The sequence below is a fragment of the Brachyhypopomus gauderio genome, unplaced genomic scaffold (assembly GCF_052324685.1).
Source record: "Brachyhypopomus gauderio isolate BG-103 unplaced genomic scaffold, BGAUD_0.2 sc46, whole genome shotgun sequence".
Taxonomy (NCBI): Eukaryota; Metazoa; Chordata; class Actinopteri; order Gymnotiformes; family Hypopomidae; genus Brachyhypopomus; species Brachyhypopomus gauderio.
This window is the reverse complement of record NW_027506872.1, coordinates 432,501-449,036: the sequence shown is the minus strand read 5'-3', so window position 1 is coordinate 449,036 and position 16,536 is coordinate 432,501. Positions and strand designations below refer to the sequence as shown.

Genomic DNA, 16,536 nt, shown 5'->3' with positions numbered 1-16,536 from the left:
TATGCAGTAGGTGCAGGCGTGTGTGCGGCGTTTGTAGGTGCAGATGTGTGTGTGGCATCTGCAGGTGCAGGCGTAGAAATGACATAGTAGTAATGGCATAGTAGTAGTAATGACATAGTAGTAATGACATAGTAGTAATGACATAGTAGTAGTAGTAATGACATAGTAGTAATGACATAGTAGTAATGGCATAGTAGTAATGACATAGTAGTAGTACTAAAATGACATAGTAGTAATGACATAGTAGTAGTAGTAATGACATTGTAGTAATGATATAGTAGTAATGACATAGTAGCAGTAGTAATGACGTAGTAGTAATGACATAGTAGTAGTAATAATGGCATAGTAGTAATGATATAGTAGTAGTAGTAATGACATAGTAGTAATGATATAGTAGTAATGACATAGTAGTAGTAGTAATGACATAGTAGTAATGACATAGTAGTAGTAATAATGGCATAGTAGTAATGACACAGTAGTAATGACATAGTAGTAATGACATAGTAGTAGTAGTAATGACATAGTAGTAATGATATAGTAGTAATGACATAGTAGTAGTAGTAATGACATAGTAGTAATGACATAGTAGTAGTAGTAATGGCATAGTAGTAATGACACAGTAGTAGTAGTAATGACATAGTAGTAATGACACAGTAGTAATGACATAGTAGTAATGACATAGTAGTAGTAGTAATGACATAGTAGTAATGACATAGTAGTAGTAGTAATGGCATAGTAGTAATGACACAGTAGTAATGACATAGTAGTAATGACACAGTAGTAATGACATAGTAGTAATGACATAGTAGTAGTAGTAATGACATAGTAGTAATGACATAGTAGTAGTAGTAATGACACAGTAGTAATGACATAGTAGTAGTAGTAATGACACAGTAGTAATGACATAGTAGTAGTAGTAATGACATAGTAGTAATGACACAGTAGTAATGACATAGTAGTAATGACACAGTAGTAATGACATAGTAGTAATGACATAGTAGTAGTAATGACATAGTAGTAATGACATAGTAGTAGTAGTAATGACATAGTAGTAATGACATAGTAGTAGTATGACATAGTAGTAATGACATAGTAATAGTAGTAATGACATAGTAGTAATGACGTAGTAGTAGTAATGACATAGTAGTAATGACATAGTAGTAATGACACAGTAGTAATGACATAGTAGTAATGACATGGCGTTGGTTAGGTCACTGATCAGCTCTGTCTGATCAGCTTATGGTGTCCTCCACAAGCAGTTCTGAAGTCTCCTGCCTAACCCTATCCCTAACTCTAACTCTTAACCCTAACTCTAACTCTTAACCCTAACGCTAACTCTAACTCTTAACCCTAACCCTAACTCTAACTCTTAACTCTTATCTAACCCCAACCTATGCCAAACTAGCTAAGTGAGCTTCAGGATATTCTGGTGAATAATCCCATTAGTCTGGTGTGTGTGTGAGTGCATCTGTGTGTATTAATCAGCCTGGTTAGTTCATATTCTAGGGTAATGATGTTAATGTTAATAATGTTTTAATGACAACCGTAATGGCAAGAGATGTTTCACAGCACAAGTTATGCTGGTACACTTTAAACGTTCATGCTCTTCACACCTAAATTCCAGGGACATTAGAGAACAACTATGTGAGGCTGATCACTTCATTGCACACACACACACACACACACACACACACACACACATATATAAACACACACACGCACACACACACACACACACACACACACACATATATAAACACACACACGCACACACACACACACACACATAAACACACACACAAACACACACGCACTTGACTGTTCTGACCGTTTGTGTAAACGTTAGTGTTAAACGCTGTTTTTCGTCTGTGATTCAGCAGCCCTGCTCTGAAATCATCGTTCACGTCTTTGTGTTGGTATTCCAGAAGTGGTGTTTGAGCTGCTGAGATCAGCTTTGATTGAAACATGTGCCTCTGTTTTGGGGTTGCCAACTTGTATGTTAGAGTCACTTCTGGTAATTCTAAAATGGTTTTTTTTTTACTGAAACCCTAATTCTGAAACATCAGTCTGTATCACTTCCTGTTTCCCACAGTGCATTGGGACAGTCTTCTCCACATTCCTGTCAGTCTGTATCACTTCCTGTTTCCCACAGTGCCCTGGGGCAGTCCTCCCCACGTCCCTGCTGCATCTTGCTAGGCTGCTTGAAGATACCCTAGCCTACATGTCCTGAGCAGGTGCTGGACGTTTTGACGTCTGGACGTTTGTCCTGCTCTAGCTCTGACTCCCCTCTCCCACTGCTGAGTGGGTCATGGTCAGGGTCAGGGTCATAACCTAACCCCAGCCCTAGCCGTTTTAACAGCCTAGAGCCCCCATACTCAAATAGCGGCCCGCGGGCCTTTTTAGGCCCACCGGGCATCTATTTCTGGCCCGTGAGCTGTTTTGAAAAGGTTTTTTTTTTTATGATTATTTTTTCAATCGCGCTATCCGCTCTTATTTTGAAATCACGCCGCGATCTCAAGACGAGGCTGGGGATTGCCCCCAAGTATGTTCGCCGCAACCCCCCCCCCCCGCTCAACAATTTACATTCACCCCCCCCACCCCATAAACAATTTAGCAGCCTGGTGGTGCTGCCAGAAACCTGCCAGAATGACTCCGCATCAGCATGGGTGGTGTTCTCACCTCATGAGCAGCACCACCAGATCCTCCGACCACTTGGGAGGGGTTTGTGTTGGTGGGAGGGGTTTGTGCCGGTGCATTCAACTTTGTGTACATGTTCAAAATATGGGCAAAGTTATGTAAACACACTGAACTGTCCAAGATATGTACGCTGATGAGTTTAAAAATGTGAAATACTACTACTGAAATATTACAAATGTTTTGTAGTGAATAGGTAATGAATGTTACATAAATCACATGAGCATCAGTTAAAAAGGCTACACACACACACACACACCAGAGGTTAGAGAATGCCAAGCTTACTGTTGATTCGCTTACGAGTGACATGTCTGTAACTGTGGATGTTTTCTCTGACTCTGACATGGTGTTCCACGCCTAGCGAAGGTTTCTGCCTTCCTATTAACAAAAAATGCAAAGCCGTTAAATGGATTGAGCTTTTCACACAAGTTTGAGAACACAGGAAATGAGCCCTGCAGACATATGTAAGAGTTCAGCCTTCTTTCATTACTGTTTACAGAACTGTAGCCTTCTAAACCGGGCCTACATCTCACCGCCCACTTCAGGACACACAACCTTCTCATTGGTGTGTTTCACTGGTGCACCACTGCACACTGTTGCTGGAAATCATCACACCAAGGAAGTGTGAGGGAGGGGCTAAAACACCTGAACCTGGTGATCTGTGGGGGAGGGGCTAAAACAGACCTGAACCTGATTATCTGTGGGGGAGGGGCTAAAACAGTCCAGTCCTGAACCTGATTATCTGTGGGGGAGGGGCTAAGACAGTGCAGGCCTGAACCTGATTATCTGTGGGGGAGGGGCTAAGACAGTGCAGGCCTGAACCTGATTATCTGTGGGGGAGGCGCTAAAACAGTCCAGTCCTGAACCTGATTATCTGTGGGGGAGGGGCTAAAACAGTCCAGTCCTGAACCTGATTATCTGTGGGGGAGGGGCTAAAACAGTCCAGTCCTAAACCTGATGATCTGTGGGGGAGGGGCTAAGACAGTCCAGTCCTGAACCTGATTATCTGTGGGGGAGGGGCTAAGACAGTCCAGTCCTGAACCTGATGATCTGTGGGGGAGGGGCTAAGACAGTCCAGTCCTGAACCTGATGATCTGTGGGGGAGGGGCTAAGACAGTCCAGTCCTGAACCTGATGATCTGTGGGGGAGGGGCTAAGACAGTCCAGTCCTAAACCTGATGATCTGTGGGGGAGGGGTTAAGACAGTCCAGTCCTGAACCTGATGATCTGTGGGGGAGGGGCTAAGACAGTCCAGTCCTGAACCTGATGATCTGTGGGGGAGGGGTTAAGACAGTCCAGTCCTGAACCTGGTGAACTGGTGATCTATCCGTGGCAGGTGGAACCGTCCCGCTTCTACGAGACAGTCAGAGTGAAAGTGCAAGTAGGTCTGAAGTCCTGTTGTGACATGAAGCTGAACTGTGAATATGTTTGTGTGAGTGTGTGCACGTTTGTGGGTGGAGGGGTGCAGCAGACAAAGTGCAATGGTGGACACTTGTGTGTATACACACTCACACACACAGGGCTATGTGGCCTTTCCATTAGGCCACATAGGCAAATGCTAGGGGCGCTGTCTGTCCAGGGCTGTCACGTAGGGCTACGCCCCCCTCTCCCCGCTGTCACTCCAATGTCTGTTCCTCGTGTTTTCTGTTATTCCGTGTCCCTAACCCCGCCTTGCTTGTTTGTTGCCCTGGTCTCTGTCTGTTCACCACGACCGTGTCTTGATCCTTGTCAGCTGTGTCTTGTTAAGTCCTGTGTATATTAGTCCCTGTGTCTCCCATGTCCGTATCGGTCTTTTTGTTTATGCCTGTTCGTTGTTATTGCGCCATTGCGTGAGTTCGCTCTTTTGTGTTTCCCGTCCTCCGTGTGTTTTGCCTGTTCTCCTCTGGTTTACCTGTCTTGTTGTTTTCCTTGTCCGTATCTATGCCCGTGTATATTTCATGTATGGACTGCCCACCCGATATGACCTGCGCCCGGTATTACGACTCTGCCTTTGGAAACTCCTTTATTAAATCTCGCTCTCCTCAGCGTTTGTGTCCGCCTCCCTGTTCTGCCCAGCGCAGATCGTTACACATGCATGCGTTTTTTTTTCTTCAAATGAACAATTAGTAAATGTGAAAACAAGCAAAGTCCACGTAATCATAATTCCATTGTTTAATAATATTTGTCAAATTATTAATTCTTATAATAACAACACATGACACCTCTGAAGGTTCATTGATCTTAAAAAGGATGCTTTATCTATTATATGTAATATATGTTAATAACGCTTCACCAATAATTTGTATTTTTCCTATAAATTGGCTTTCAAATCCACTTTTCGTGCTTGTGCTGGAAAAAAATACTTAGTGCTGAAATAAAAAATTACCCAATCAGAATATTTCACACCGCTGTTTCTAGGTAAAAGAAAGAAAGGACCTTTTACATTGAGAGCTTTTATTATAGATTGGCAGTTTTATCAACCAATCATATCAAATTAGAATCGTGGGGGCGTGCTCCAATGGTCTCTCATTTTTATTTGAAACAAATCCAAAATGTTGCCAATCTGTAGCTGTTGTGTTTTTCTTTGAAACCAGCTCGCTTGAATCACAACTAACACTCAATCGTCATGGTGGCTTTTTCCCCTCTGTATGTCAGTGAGCTTCAACTGCTGATCCCGCCCACAGATCTTTTTAATGAATGCGCACAATGTCTTAAATGCCCCAGATTTGGCATGTCACGTCACGTGGTTAATATACTGCCACAATTTTACAATACTGTCATCATACTGCCCAATCCTAGTAGGTGCTATTATTAGCTTAGCTCAACAAGTTTTTGCTATATATATATATACGATAAGCAGATGACATCATCACTCCTGCTCATGCTCTCAAAGACGTTTATGTCATTTCTTTGTTGTGTTGTTTGGTTGCGTTTGTGACCTGCGCTAACGTCGAGGCCGCTTGCCGCTAAGCTGGGCTGAGCTCTTGAGAACTCCTCAGTGTATCTCCCCAGGGAGCAGGTGGGCGAGTTTGAACATGTTCTGATATCAGTGCGATACATCAACAGGGCGTGTCACCGTATTACTGTAAACCCGTTGTTGATTTAAACACTTTATGCTGCCAAACGCTACTTCTTTCATCACCCCAGGCTTATCTTTTGTGTTTGAACAGGAATAATGATTTAGAGATTTTAGAGATTGAGAATTCAGGCCAGATTTAGTCTGGGGGTTATGACAACTTACTCAGGTTGAAACCTGACTGAGAAATATGTTTAGCTTGAATGGGGTGATGAGAAGACAATACTGTGTGGTGAGAGATTGTTTCATTATGATCAACAGATTCACTTTCTTCTAGATTTGTTTCATTTCTGTAGTGTTTACCGCTGAAGTGAGTGATTACCCGTTAAGTTCTAGTGTTTACCGCTGAAGTGAGTGATTACTCACTAAGTTTCCATATTTGTCAGTTGTGATTTTCAGCCCAATCAAAATTTGTCCTCCGCATTTACCCATCTGTGCAGTTAGAACACACACACACACACACACACACACACACACACACACACACACACACACACACACACACACTAGTGATTACTAGGGTGATCATGTCATGGTGACCGGTGTCGGCCAGAGGAGGATGGGTTCCCCCCCTGAGTCTTGGTTTCTCTCAAGGTTTCTTCCTCATGCAAAAAACTAGGGAGTTTTTCCTTGCCACTGTCGCCCTTGGCTTGCTCACTGGGGGCTAGGACTCGGCACTTGTAAAGCTGCTTTGTGACAACAACTGTTGTAAAAAGCGCTATATAAATAAAATTTGATTGATTGATTGATTGACTAGGGGGCTGTGGTGCACACACACACACTAGAGATTACTAGTGGGCTGTGGTGCACACACACACACTAGTGATTACAAGGGGGCTGTGGTGCAGAGCCCAAAGCGGTGGGCAGCATTTGCCCGGCGCCCGGGGAGCAGTTGGGGTTAGGTGCCTTGCTCAAGGGCACCTCAGTCATGGCCTCAGGCCTGGGAATCATCACAATACCGGTTCCCTAACAACCAGACCATGACTGCCCTACTCCTGTATTTCTGTAGTGATTACTCCTGTAGTTCTGTAGTGATTACTCCTGTAGTTCTGTATTTCTGTAGTGATCACTCTAGTAGTTCTGCAGTGACCACTCCTGGATTTCTGTAGTGATCACTCCAGTAGTTCTGTAGTGATCACTCCTGTAGTTCTATAGTGATCACTCCTGTAGTTCTGTAGTGATCACTCCAGTAGTTCTGTAGTGATCACTCCTGTAGTTCTATAGTGATCACTCCTGTAGTTCTGTATTTCTGTAGTGATCACCCTAGTAGTCCTGCAGTGATCACTCCTGTATTTCTGTAGTGATTACTTCTGTATTTCTGTAGCGATCACTCCTGTAGTTCTGTAGTGATCACTCCTGTATTTCTGTAGTGATCACTCCTGTAGTTCTGTAATGATCACTCCTGTAGTTCTGTAGTGATCACTCCTGTATTTCTGTAGTGATCACTCCTGTAGTTCTGTAGTGATCACTCCTGTATTTCTGTAGTGATCACTCCTGTAGTTCTGTAGTGATCACTCCTGTATTTCTGTAGTGATCACTCCTGTAGTTCTGTAGTGATCACTCCTGTATTTCTGTAGTGATCACTCCTGTATTTCTGTAGTGATCACTCCTGTAGTTCTGTAGTGATTACTCCTGTAGTTCTGTATTTCTGTAGTGATCACTCCTGTAGTTCTGTAGTGATCACTCCTGTAGTTCTGTAGTGATCACTCCTGTATTTCTGAAGTGATCACTCCAGTTTAGAGGGATTTCGCCCTACTGAAGAGCTGCAGTGTCTTCTGTAGGATTTTTCTCAGGACATTGTCATCATGCTGCTCACCAAAACCTGCCCAGCTGCTGAAATTATGGGTCTTCTCATCACTTTCAGTTCTACCTGATTTCTCCTCATAAGTTTGAACTAATTAAATATAGGATTTGTCTTTATGTAACAGTTACGTCAGTCATGTTTCTCACATACAGCAATTATAAAACAGGTGTGCAGAAGTACAAACATCTCAGAGACAAAAACATCTTAATGAAAGAGTCAGTCACAATCACAAAGACACACCCTTAACTGACATCTGGGTCTTTCACACAGGTTAGTGATGGGCTGTCCCATTTCCTGACACATGTGTCAATCACTTGAGTGTATGTGTGTGTGTGTGTGTGTGTGTGTGTGTGTGTGTGTGTGTGTGTGTGTGTGTGTGTGTGTGTGTGTGTATGTGCATGCGTGCGTGCGTGTATGCTTGTGTGTGTGTGTGTGTGTGTGTGTGTGTGTGTGTGTGTGTGTGTGTGTGTGTGTGTGTGTTTCTGTGAATAAAGAATGGAATGCAGGCTCATGTCCTCAGGGATGTTAGGAGGAGTTTGAGGATGGCCACTGAACGCTAGCTATGCGTGCTCTCCACTCAAGCACCGCCCCCTCCCAATCAAGCACCGCCCCCTACCACTACCCAAGCGCCACCCCCTCCCCACCCTAGCTCCGCCCCACCGCAACAAGGCACCACCCCCTCTGCACAATAGCACCAAGCATCTCTTACCCCTCACTCTCCTACCCCTCACCTCCCACCCACACCTCCCTCACTCTCCTACCTCACACCTCCCTCACTCTCCTAACCCTCACTCACCTCCCTCACTCTCCTACTCCACACCTCCCTCACTGTCCTACCCCTCACCTCCCAACCACACCTCCCTCACTCTCCTACCTCACACCTCCCTCACTCTCCTACCCCACACCTCCCTCACTCTCCTACCTCACACCTCCCTCACTCTCCTAACCCTCACTCACCTCCCTAACTCTCCTACCCCACACCTCCCTCACTCTCTTACCCCACTCCTCCTACCCCACACCTCCCTCACTGTCCTACCCCACACCTCCCTCACTCTCCTAACCCTCACTCACCTCCCTAACTCTCCTACCCCACACCTCCCTCACTCTCTTACCCCTCACCTCCCACCCACACCTCCCTCACTCTCCTACCCCACACCTCCCTCACTCTCTTACCCCACACCTCCTACCCCACACATCCCTCACTCTCCTACCCCTCACTCACCTCCCTCACTCTCCTTCCCCACACCTCCTACCCACACTTCCCTAATTCTCCTACCCCACACCTCCTACCCCACACCTCACTCACTCTCCTACCCCACACCTCCTACCTCACACCTCCCTCACTTTCCTACCCCACACCTCCCTCATTCTTCTACCCCACACATCCCTCACTCTCCTACCCCTCACTCACCTTCCTCACTCTCCTACCCCTCACTGTCCTACCCACACCTCCCTCACTCTCCTAACCCTCACTCACCTCCCTCATTCTCCAACCCCTCACTCACCTCCCTCACTCTCCTAACCCTCACTCACCTCCCTCACTCTCCTACCCCACACCTCCCTCACTCTCCTACCCCTCACCTCCCTCACTCTCCTACCCCTCACTCACCTCCCTCACTCTCCTACCCCACACCTCCCTCACTCTCCTACCCCACACCTCCCTCACTCTCCTACCCCTCACCTCCCTCACTCTCCTACCCCTCACTCACCTCCCTCACTCTCCTACCCCACACCTCCCTCACTCTCCTACCCCACACCTCCCTCACTCTCCTACCCCTCACCTCCCTCACTCTCCTACCCCACACCTCCCTCATTCTCCTAACCCTCACTCACCTCCCTCACTCTCCTACCTCACACCTCCCTCACTCTCCTACCCCACACCTCCCTCACTCTCCTACCCCACACCTCCCTCACTCTCCTACCCCTCACTCACCTCCCTCACTCTCCTACCCCACACCTCCCTCACTCTCCTACCCCACACCTCCCTCACTTTCCTACCTCACACCTCCCCCACTCTCTTACCCCCCACCTCCTACACCACACCTCCCTCACTCTCCTACCCCTCACCTCCCTCACTCTCCTACCTCTCACCTCCCTCACTCTCCTAACCCTCACTCACCTCCCTCATTCTCCAACCCCTCACTCACCTCCCTCACTCTCCTAACCCTCACTCACCTCCCTCACTCTCCTACCCCACACCTCCCTCACTCTCCTACCCCTCACCTCCCTCACTCTCCTACCCCTCACTCACCTCCCTCACTCTCCTACCCCACACCTCCCTCACTCTCCTACCCCTCACCTCCCTCACTCTCCTACCCCACACCTCCCTCATTCTCCTAACCCTCACTCACCTCCCTCACTCTCCTACCTCACACCTCCCTCACTTTCCTACCCCACACCTCCCTCACTTTCCTACCTCACACCTCCCTCACTCTCCTACCCCACACCTCCCTCACTCTCCTACCCCACACCTCCCTCACTCTCCTACCCCTCACCTCCCTCACTCTCCTACCCCTCACTCACCTCCCTCACTCTCCTACCCCACACCTCCCTCACTTTCCTACCTCACACCTCCCTCACTCTCCTACCCCACACCTCCCTCACTCTCCTACCCCTCACCTCCCTCACTCTCCTACCCCTCACTCACCTCCCTCACTCTCCTACCCCACACCTCCCTCACTCTCCTACCCCACACCTCCCTCACTTTCCTACCTCACACCTCCCTCACTCTCTTACCCCCCACCTCCTACACCACACCTCCCTCACTCTCCTACCCCTCACCTCCCTCACTCTCCTACCTCACACCTCCCTCACTCTCCTACCCCTCACTCACCTCCCTCACTCTCCTAACCCTCACTCACCTCCCTCACTCTCCTACCCCACACCTCTCTCATTCTCTTACCCCACACCTCCCTCACTCTCCTACCCCACACCTCTCTCATTCTCCTACCCCACACCTCCTACCTCACACCTCCCTCACTCTCCTACCCCACACCTCCCTCACTCTCCTACCCCTCACCTCCCTCACTCTCCTACCCCTCACCTCCCTCACTCTCCTACCTCACACCTCCCTCACACCTCCTACACCACACCTCCCTCACTCTCCTACCTCACACCTCCCTCACTCTCTTACCCCACACCTCCTACACCACACCTCCCTCACTCTCCTACCCCACACCTCCTACCCCTCACCTCCCTCACTCTCCTACCCCACACCTCCCTCATTCTCCTAACCCTCACTCACCTCCCTCACTCTCCTACTCCACACCTCCCTCACTCTCCTACCCCTCACCTCCCTCACTCTCCTACCTCACACCTCCCTCACTCTCCTACCCCACACCTCCCTCACTTTCCTACCTCACACCTCCCTCACTCTCTTACCCCCCACCTCCTACACCACACCTCCCTCACTCTCCTACCCCTCACCTCCCTCACTCTCCTACCCCTCACTCACCTCCCTCACTCTCCTACTCCACACCTCCCTCACTCTCCTACCCCACACCTCCCTCACTCTCCTACCCCACACCTCTCTCATTCTCTTACCCCACACCTCCCTCACTCTCCTACCCCACACCTCTCTCATTCTCTTACCCCACACCTCCTACCCCACATCTCCCTCACTCTCCTACCTCACACCTCCCTCACTCTCCTACCCCTCACCTCCCTCACTCTCCTACCCCTCACTCACCTCCCTCACTCTCCTACCTCACACCTCCCTCACTCTCCTACCCCACACCTCCCTCACTCTCCTACCCCACACCTCCCTCATTCTCCTAACCCTCACTCACCTCCCTCACTCTCCTACTCCACACCTCCCTCACTCTCCTACCCCTCACCTCCCTCACTCTCCTACCTCACACCTCCCTCACTCTCCTACCCCACACCTCCCTCACTTTCCTACCTCACACCTCCCTCACTCTCTTACCCCCCACCTCCTACACCACACCTCCCTCACTCTCCTACCCCTCACCTCCCTCACTCTCCTACCCCTCACTCACCTCCCTCACTCTCCTACCCCACACCTCCCTCACTCTCCTACCTCACACCTCCCTCACTCTCCTACCTCACACCTCCCTCACTCTCTTACCCCACACCTCCCTCACTCTCCTACCTCACACCTCCCTCACTCTCCTACCCCACACCTCCCCCACTCTCCTACCCCACACCTCCCTCACTCTCCTTTTCTCAATGTATAACATTAATAGAACAAATATTTTTTTAGCTAGTGTGAAATGTTGTCTAGTCAGAATGTCACCTGGCCATCCTCTGTTTACATAACAGCAGAAGTTGTGTCGTGTGACTGTGGAAAAGAAACACGGAGAGAGAGAGAGAGAGAGAGAGAGAGAGAGAGAGAGAGAGGGAGGAAGGGGTATGAGGGAGAAAGGGAGGGTGTGTGAGAGAGAGAGGGAGGGGTATGTGAGAGAGAGAGGGAGGAAGGGGTGTGTGTGAGAGAGAGAGGGAGGGTGAGAGAGAGAGAGAGGGAGAGAGATGGAGGGGTGTGAGAGAGAGAGAGAGAGGGGGAGAGAGAGAGGGAGGAAGGGGTGTGAGAGAGAGGGAGGGAGGGAGGGGAAGGAGAGAGAGAGAGGAAGGTGTGAGAGAGAGAGAGAGGGAGGGGAAGGAGAGAGAGAGTGAGGAAGGGGTGTGTGTGTGTGTGTGAGAGAGAGAGAGAGAGGGAGGGAGGGGAAGGAGAGAGAGAGGGAGGGGTGTGAGAGAAAGAGAGAGGGAGAGGTGTGTGTGTAAGAAAGAGCCGTTTCTCTTGCTCTCCTTCTAAATTAAGACACACGGTGACTTAAATTTCTGACCTGAGAACCAAATAGCATATGACTGTACAGCTCCCTCTAGTGGAGACGTCATAAGTGTATCATAAGAGTCTGCACATTGTTTCTTATTTGTTTTACATTTCAAAGCTGTTTCGTATTAGCATTGCCTTGTAATACCTGAACTGAACAGCTTGCACCCAGTGCTGTGCAGGAATGCAACTGTATTTATTAGTGTGTTCACTCCTGGAATGTCCTTTGGTGTGTCTTTTAGGTTACGGTGCATGCGGGTGCAACAGACACTCCTCACAGAGTGTGTCCAGGTTAAGACGAAACTCCAGACGCCCACCAACGTGGAGACGTGCTTCGTAAGTCCTCTGGCCTTATCCAGAATGAATGAGTCCAGTGTGAGTCACAGTGTAGCTCAGAGATTTGTTCCTGACATCACAAAGTCTTGCCAAAGCCCCTTATAGCAGCTTTAAACTCTTTCAAGCCCCTTCGTGGTGTTGGTGACACAGCCTAGGTGTTGATCCTGACTGACAGCTCTTCCCAGGGCACGAACGTGAGCTGCCAAGGTGCATTGTGGGTGAAACGGACCACATTGAACAGCTGAGGTTTCGTGAGCAGGCCCTCGTCACCCTGAGCATGCTGGGAGACGACGTGGTGAGGTACGGACGAGAGAGCACGCAACTCAACCACCTGACCAGCAAACTGACCAACGGAATGCCAGAGAAGAGTCATTTGGATGCTAACATGGTAACTATCACTTGATACTATTACACTTCCACTCGCAACCAGTAGGTGGAGCCTCGAGACACGTGTCCTACCAACACTGTTTGTGGTCTTCACATGTGTCATGATCATGTTTACTCGATGTAGGACACCTCGTGTGCACACACACATACACAAACACACACATACAAACACACTCTCATGCACACACACACACACACACATACAAACACACTCGCATGCACACACACATTCACAGACACACACTTGCACCACACGCACACATACACACACATTTGTGCATGTGTGCACACACATACACAGACACACACACCTCATACATACAAATACTTGTAGTGTAAGGATAGTGCACAGGATTGAGGACATGTAGGTATAGGACATGTAGGACATGTAGGTATAGGACATGTAGGACATGTAGGTATAGAACATGTCGGACATGTAGGAAGTAGGTATAGGACATGTAGGACATGTAGGTATAGAACATGTCGGACATGTACGTATAGGACATGTAGGACATGTAGGTATAGGACATGTCGGACATGTAGGACATGTAGGTATAGGACATGTAGGACATGTAGGTATAGAACATGTCGGACATGTAGGTATAGGACATGTAGGTATAGGACATGTAGGTGTAGGACATGTAGGACATGTAGGTATAGGACATGTAGGTGTAGGACATGTAGGACATGTAGGTGTAGGACATGTAGGTATAGGACATGTAGGTGTAGGACATGTAGGACATGTAGGTATAGGACATGTAGGTATAGGACATGTAGGTATAGAACATGTCGGACATGTAGGTATAGGACATGTAGGTATAGGACATGTAGGACATGTAGGTATAGGACATGTAGGTATAGAACATGTCGGACAAGTAGGTATAGGACATGTAGGTATAGAACATGTCGGACATGTAGGTATAGAACATGTCGGACATGTAGGTATAGAACATGTAGGTATAGAACATGTCGGACATGTAGGTATAGGACATGTAGGTATAGAACATGTCGGACATGTAGGTATAGAACATGTGGCCCTCCAATAATAGTGCTGAAAAAAATTTTGGCCCTCTTTATCATGGAAGTTGCCCATCCCTGGTTTAGAGCATCCAATTAGAAGACTATTACAGTAGTCCAATCTTGACGAGACAAAAGCATGGACCAGTTTCTCTGCACCAGCTAATGAAAGTAAGTGTCTCAGCTTGGCGAGATTACGTAAATGGACATTTAGCACCATATGTCACTGCTCTAGCCCTCTAATGTACACAACACACACACACACACACACACACACACACACACACACACTAACCATCTCAATCTACCATCTACACACACCTACCATCTCAATCTTTTGTGTCAGTTTCTTTCACACTCGCAATGCAGTGTGAGAGAAACGTGGCTTAAATGGTTTGCAATATGTCATAGATTTTGTGTGTGTGTGTAGGAGTGTGTGTGTGTGTAGGAGTGTGTGTGTGTGTGTGTTTGTGTGCGTGTGTGTGTGTGTGTGCGTACATGTGTGTGTGTGTGTGTCTGTGCGTACATGTGTGTGTGTGTGTGTGTCTGTGCGTGCATGTGTGTGTGTGTGTGTGTGTGTGTATATGTGTGTATGTATGTGTGTATATGTGTGTGTGTGTGTGTGTGTGTGTGTGTGTGTTGCATGCATATGTGTGTGTGTGTGTGTGTGTGTGTGTGTGTGTGTGTTGCATGCATATGTGTGTGTGTGTGTGTGTGTGTGTATGTATGTGTGTGTGTGTGTGTGTGTGTGTGTGTGTGTGTGTGTGTGTGTATGTATGTGTGTGTGTGTGTGTGTGTGTGTGTGTGTGGGTGTGTGTGTGTGTTGCATGTGTGTATGTGTGTGTGCGTGCGTGTGTGTGTGTGTGTGTGTGTTGCATGCATATGTGTGTGTGTGTGTGTGTGTGTGTGTGTTGCATGCATATGTGTGTGTGTGTGTGTGTGTATGTATGTGTGTGTGTGTGTGTGTGTGTGTGTGTGTGTGTGTGTGTGTGTGTGTGTGTGTGTGTGTATGTATGTGTGTGTGTGTGTGTGTGTGTGTGTGTGGGTGTGTGTGTGTGTTGCATGTGTGTATGTGTGTGTGTGTGTGTGTGTGTGTGTGTGTGTGTGTGTGTGTGTGTGTGTGTGTGTGTGGGTGTGTGTGTGTGTTGCATGTGTGTATGTGTGTGTGCGTGCGTGTGTGTGTGTGTGTGTGCCATGGGAATGGGACAGATGTAGTGTTAGTGCCCCCAGTGTGATTCACGAGTGCCAGCTAGCCGTAAACTGCCCCGCCACCCAGAGCAGCCCTGAGCAGCTCTCACGCCTCTGTGACCTCAGCTCATTTGCATACCAAAGCCCGCCCACTCCACCCCCACACTGAAGCCATAGCCAGCATGTTGGGGTGGGGGTGGAAGCTGCTGTTGCCGTGGGGATGCACTTGGCAACCACGGGGCTGCATTGTTTGGGTCTTAGCGCACCAACAGAACAAACGTGTATTCAGCAGCACACTGGACTCCCATCTTAATGGCTCATAACTCACACACCCAGATGATACGGGCGTACCTTCTGTTCCTGGGGGTCAGAAGTATGAACACATATCGGGGGAACATAGTCCCAGTGCAGTTTAGATTAAGGGATTATGTCTGTAAAGCCCTTACGTACAGCAGGTGATGAGCACAGGGGCATGCCCAGGGGGAGCGGTTTGTCTGTATTCCCAGACCCAGTGCCTGTTCCCTGGGGAAGAGCAACGAGCGAGTCCCTGGATTAGGCCCAGAGTTCTTTATCTCAGTAATCCACTGGACACTGGCCAATTTGACTGTCCCATATTAATATAATTCTATTGGTGTTCCATGGCTTGGGGGCCCAGTCTGTCTTGTGCCTGTGGTGTGTAATAGGTGATTCACTGTGATAATGAATTAATGTTTCAATTTATATAGCGCCTTTCAAGATACCCAAGGCGCTTTACAATTTTAACACAGGTACAACTCTTACACAACCAATCACACACCGGCGAGAAGTGCGCACAGTGTACTCTCTACCGGGATCCACAGCCCCCTGGGGGACTGAATGGGGTGCAGGAAGGGGAGAGAGAGGACAGACCCTAGTGGCAGAGCACCATCCACCACTGGACATACAAGCACACACACTCAGACAACTGCTTTTTATTGAACAGAGAGACACAGACAAACACTCATGGAGAATTTGTCAGGGACTAGCAATTTACCTAACTTCTATATTTTGGACAGTGGGAGGAAACCCATGCAGACACGGGGAGAACATGGAAACTCTACTCACATAGGGACTTGAACCCAAGACCCCAATGCTGAGAGGCAAACGTGCTAACCACCAAGCCACCGTGCTGCCCAGAGTGATTCACACTGTGAGAGTGATTGACTGTGAGAGTGATTCACTCTGATTCACTGTGAGAGTGATTCAGTGTGAGAGCGAGAGTGATTGACTGTGAGAGTGATTCACTCTG

The 16,536-nt window shown here is 48.2% G+C and overlaps 1 protein-coding gene across 1 annotated transcript in view; it reads left to right on the top strand.

Moving 5' to 3' along the window:
- LOC143487076 (uncharacterized) overlaps nt 1–16,536 on the top strand; it is a 62,745-nt gene that overhangs the window by 18,671 nt on the left and 27,538 nt on the right. Inside the window, exons 3-4 of the mRNA XM_076986389.1 lie at nt 12,584–12,677; nt 12,853–13,065. Coding sequence (XP_076842504.1) covers nt 12,594–12,677; nt 12,853–13,065 — 297 coding nt within the window. The 5' untranslated portion in view covers nt 12,584–12,593. The remainder of the gene's footprint in view (nt 1–12,583; nt 12,678–12,852; nt 13,066–16,536) is intronic.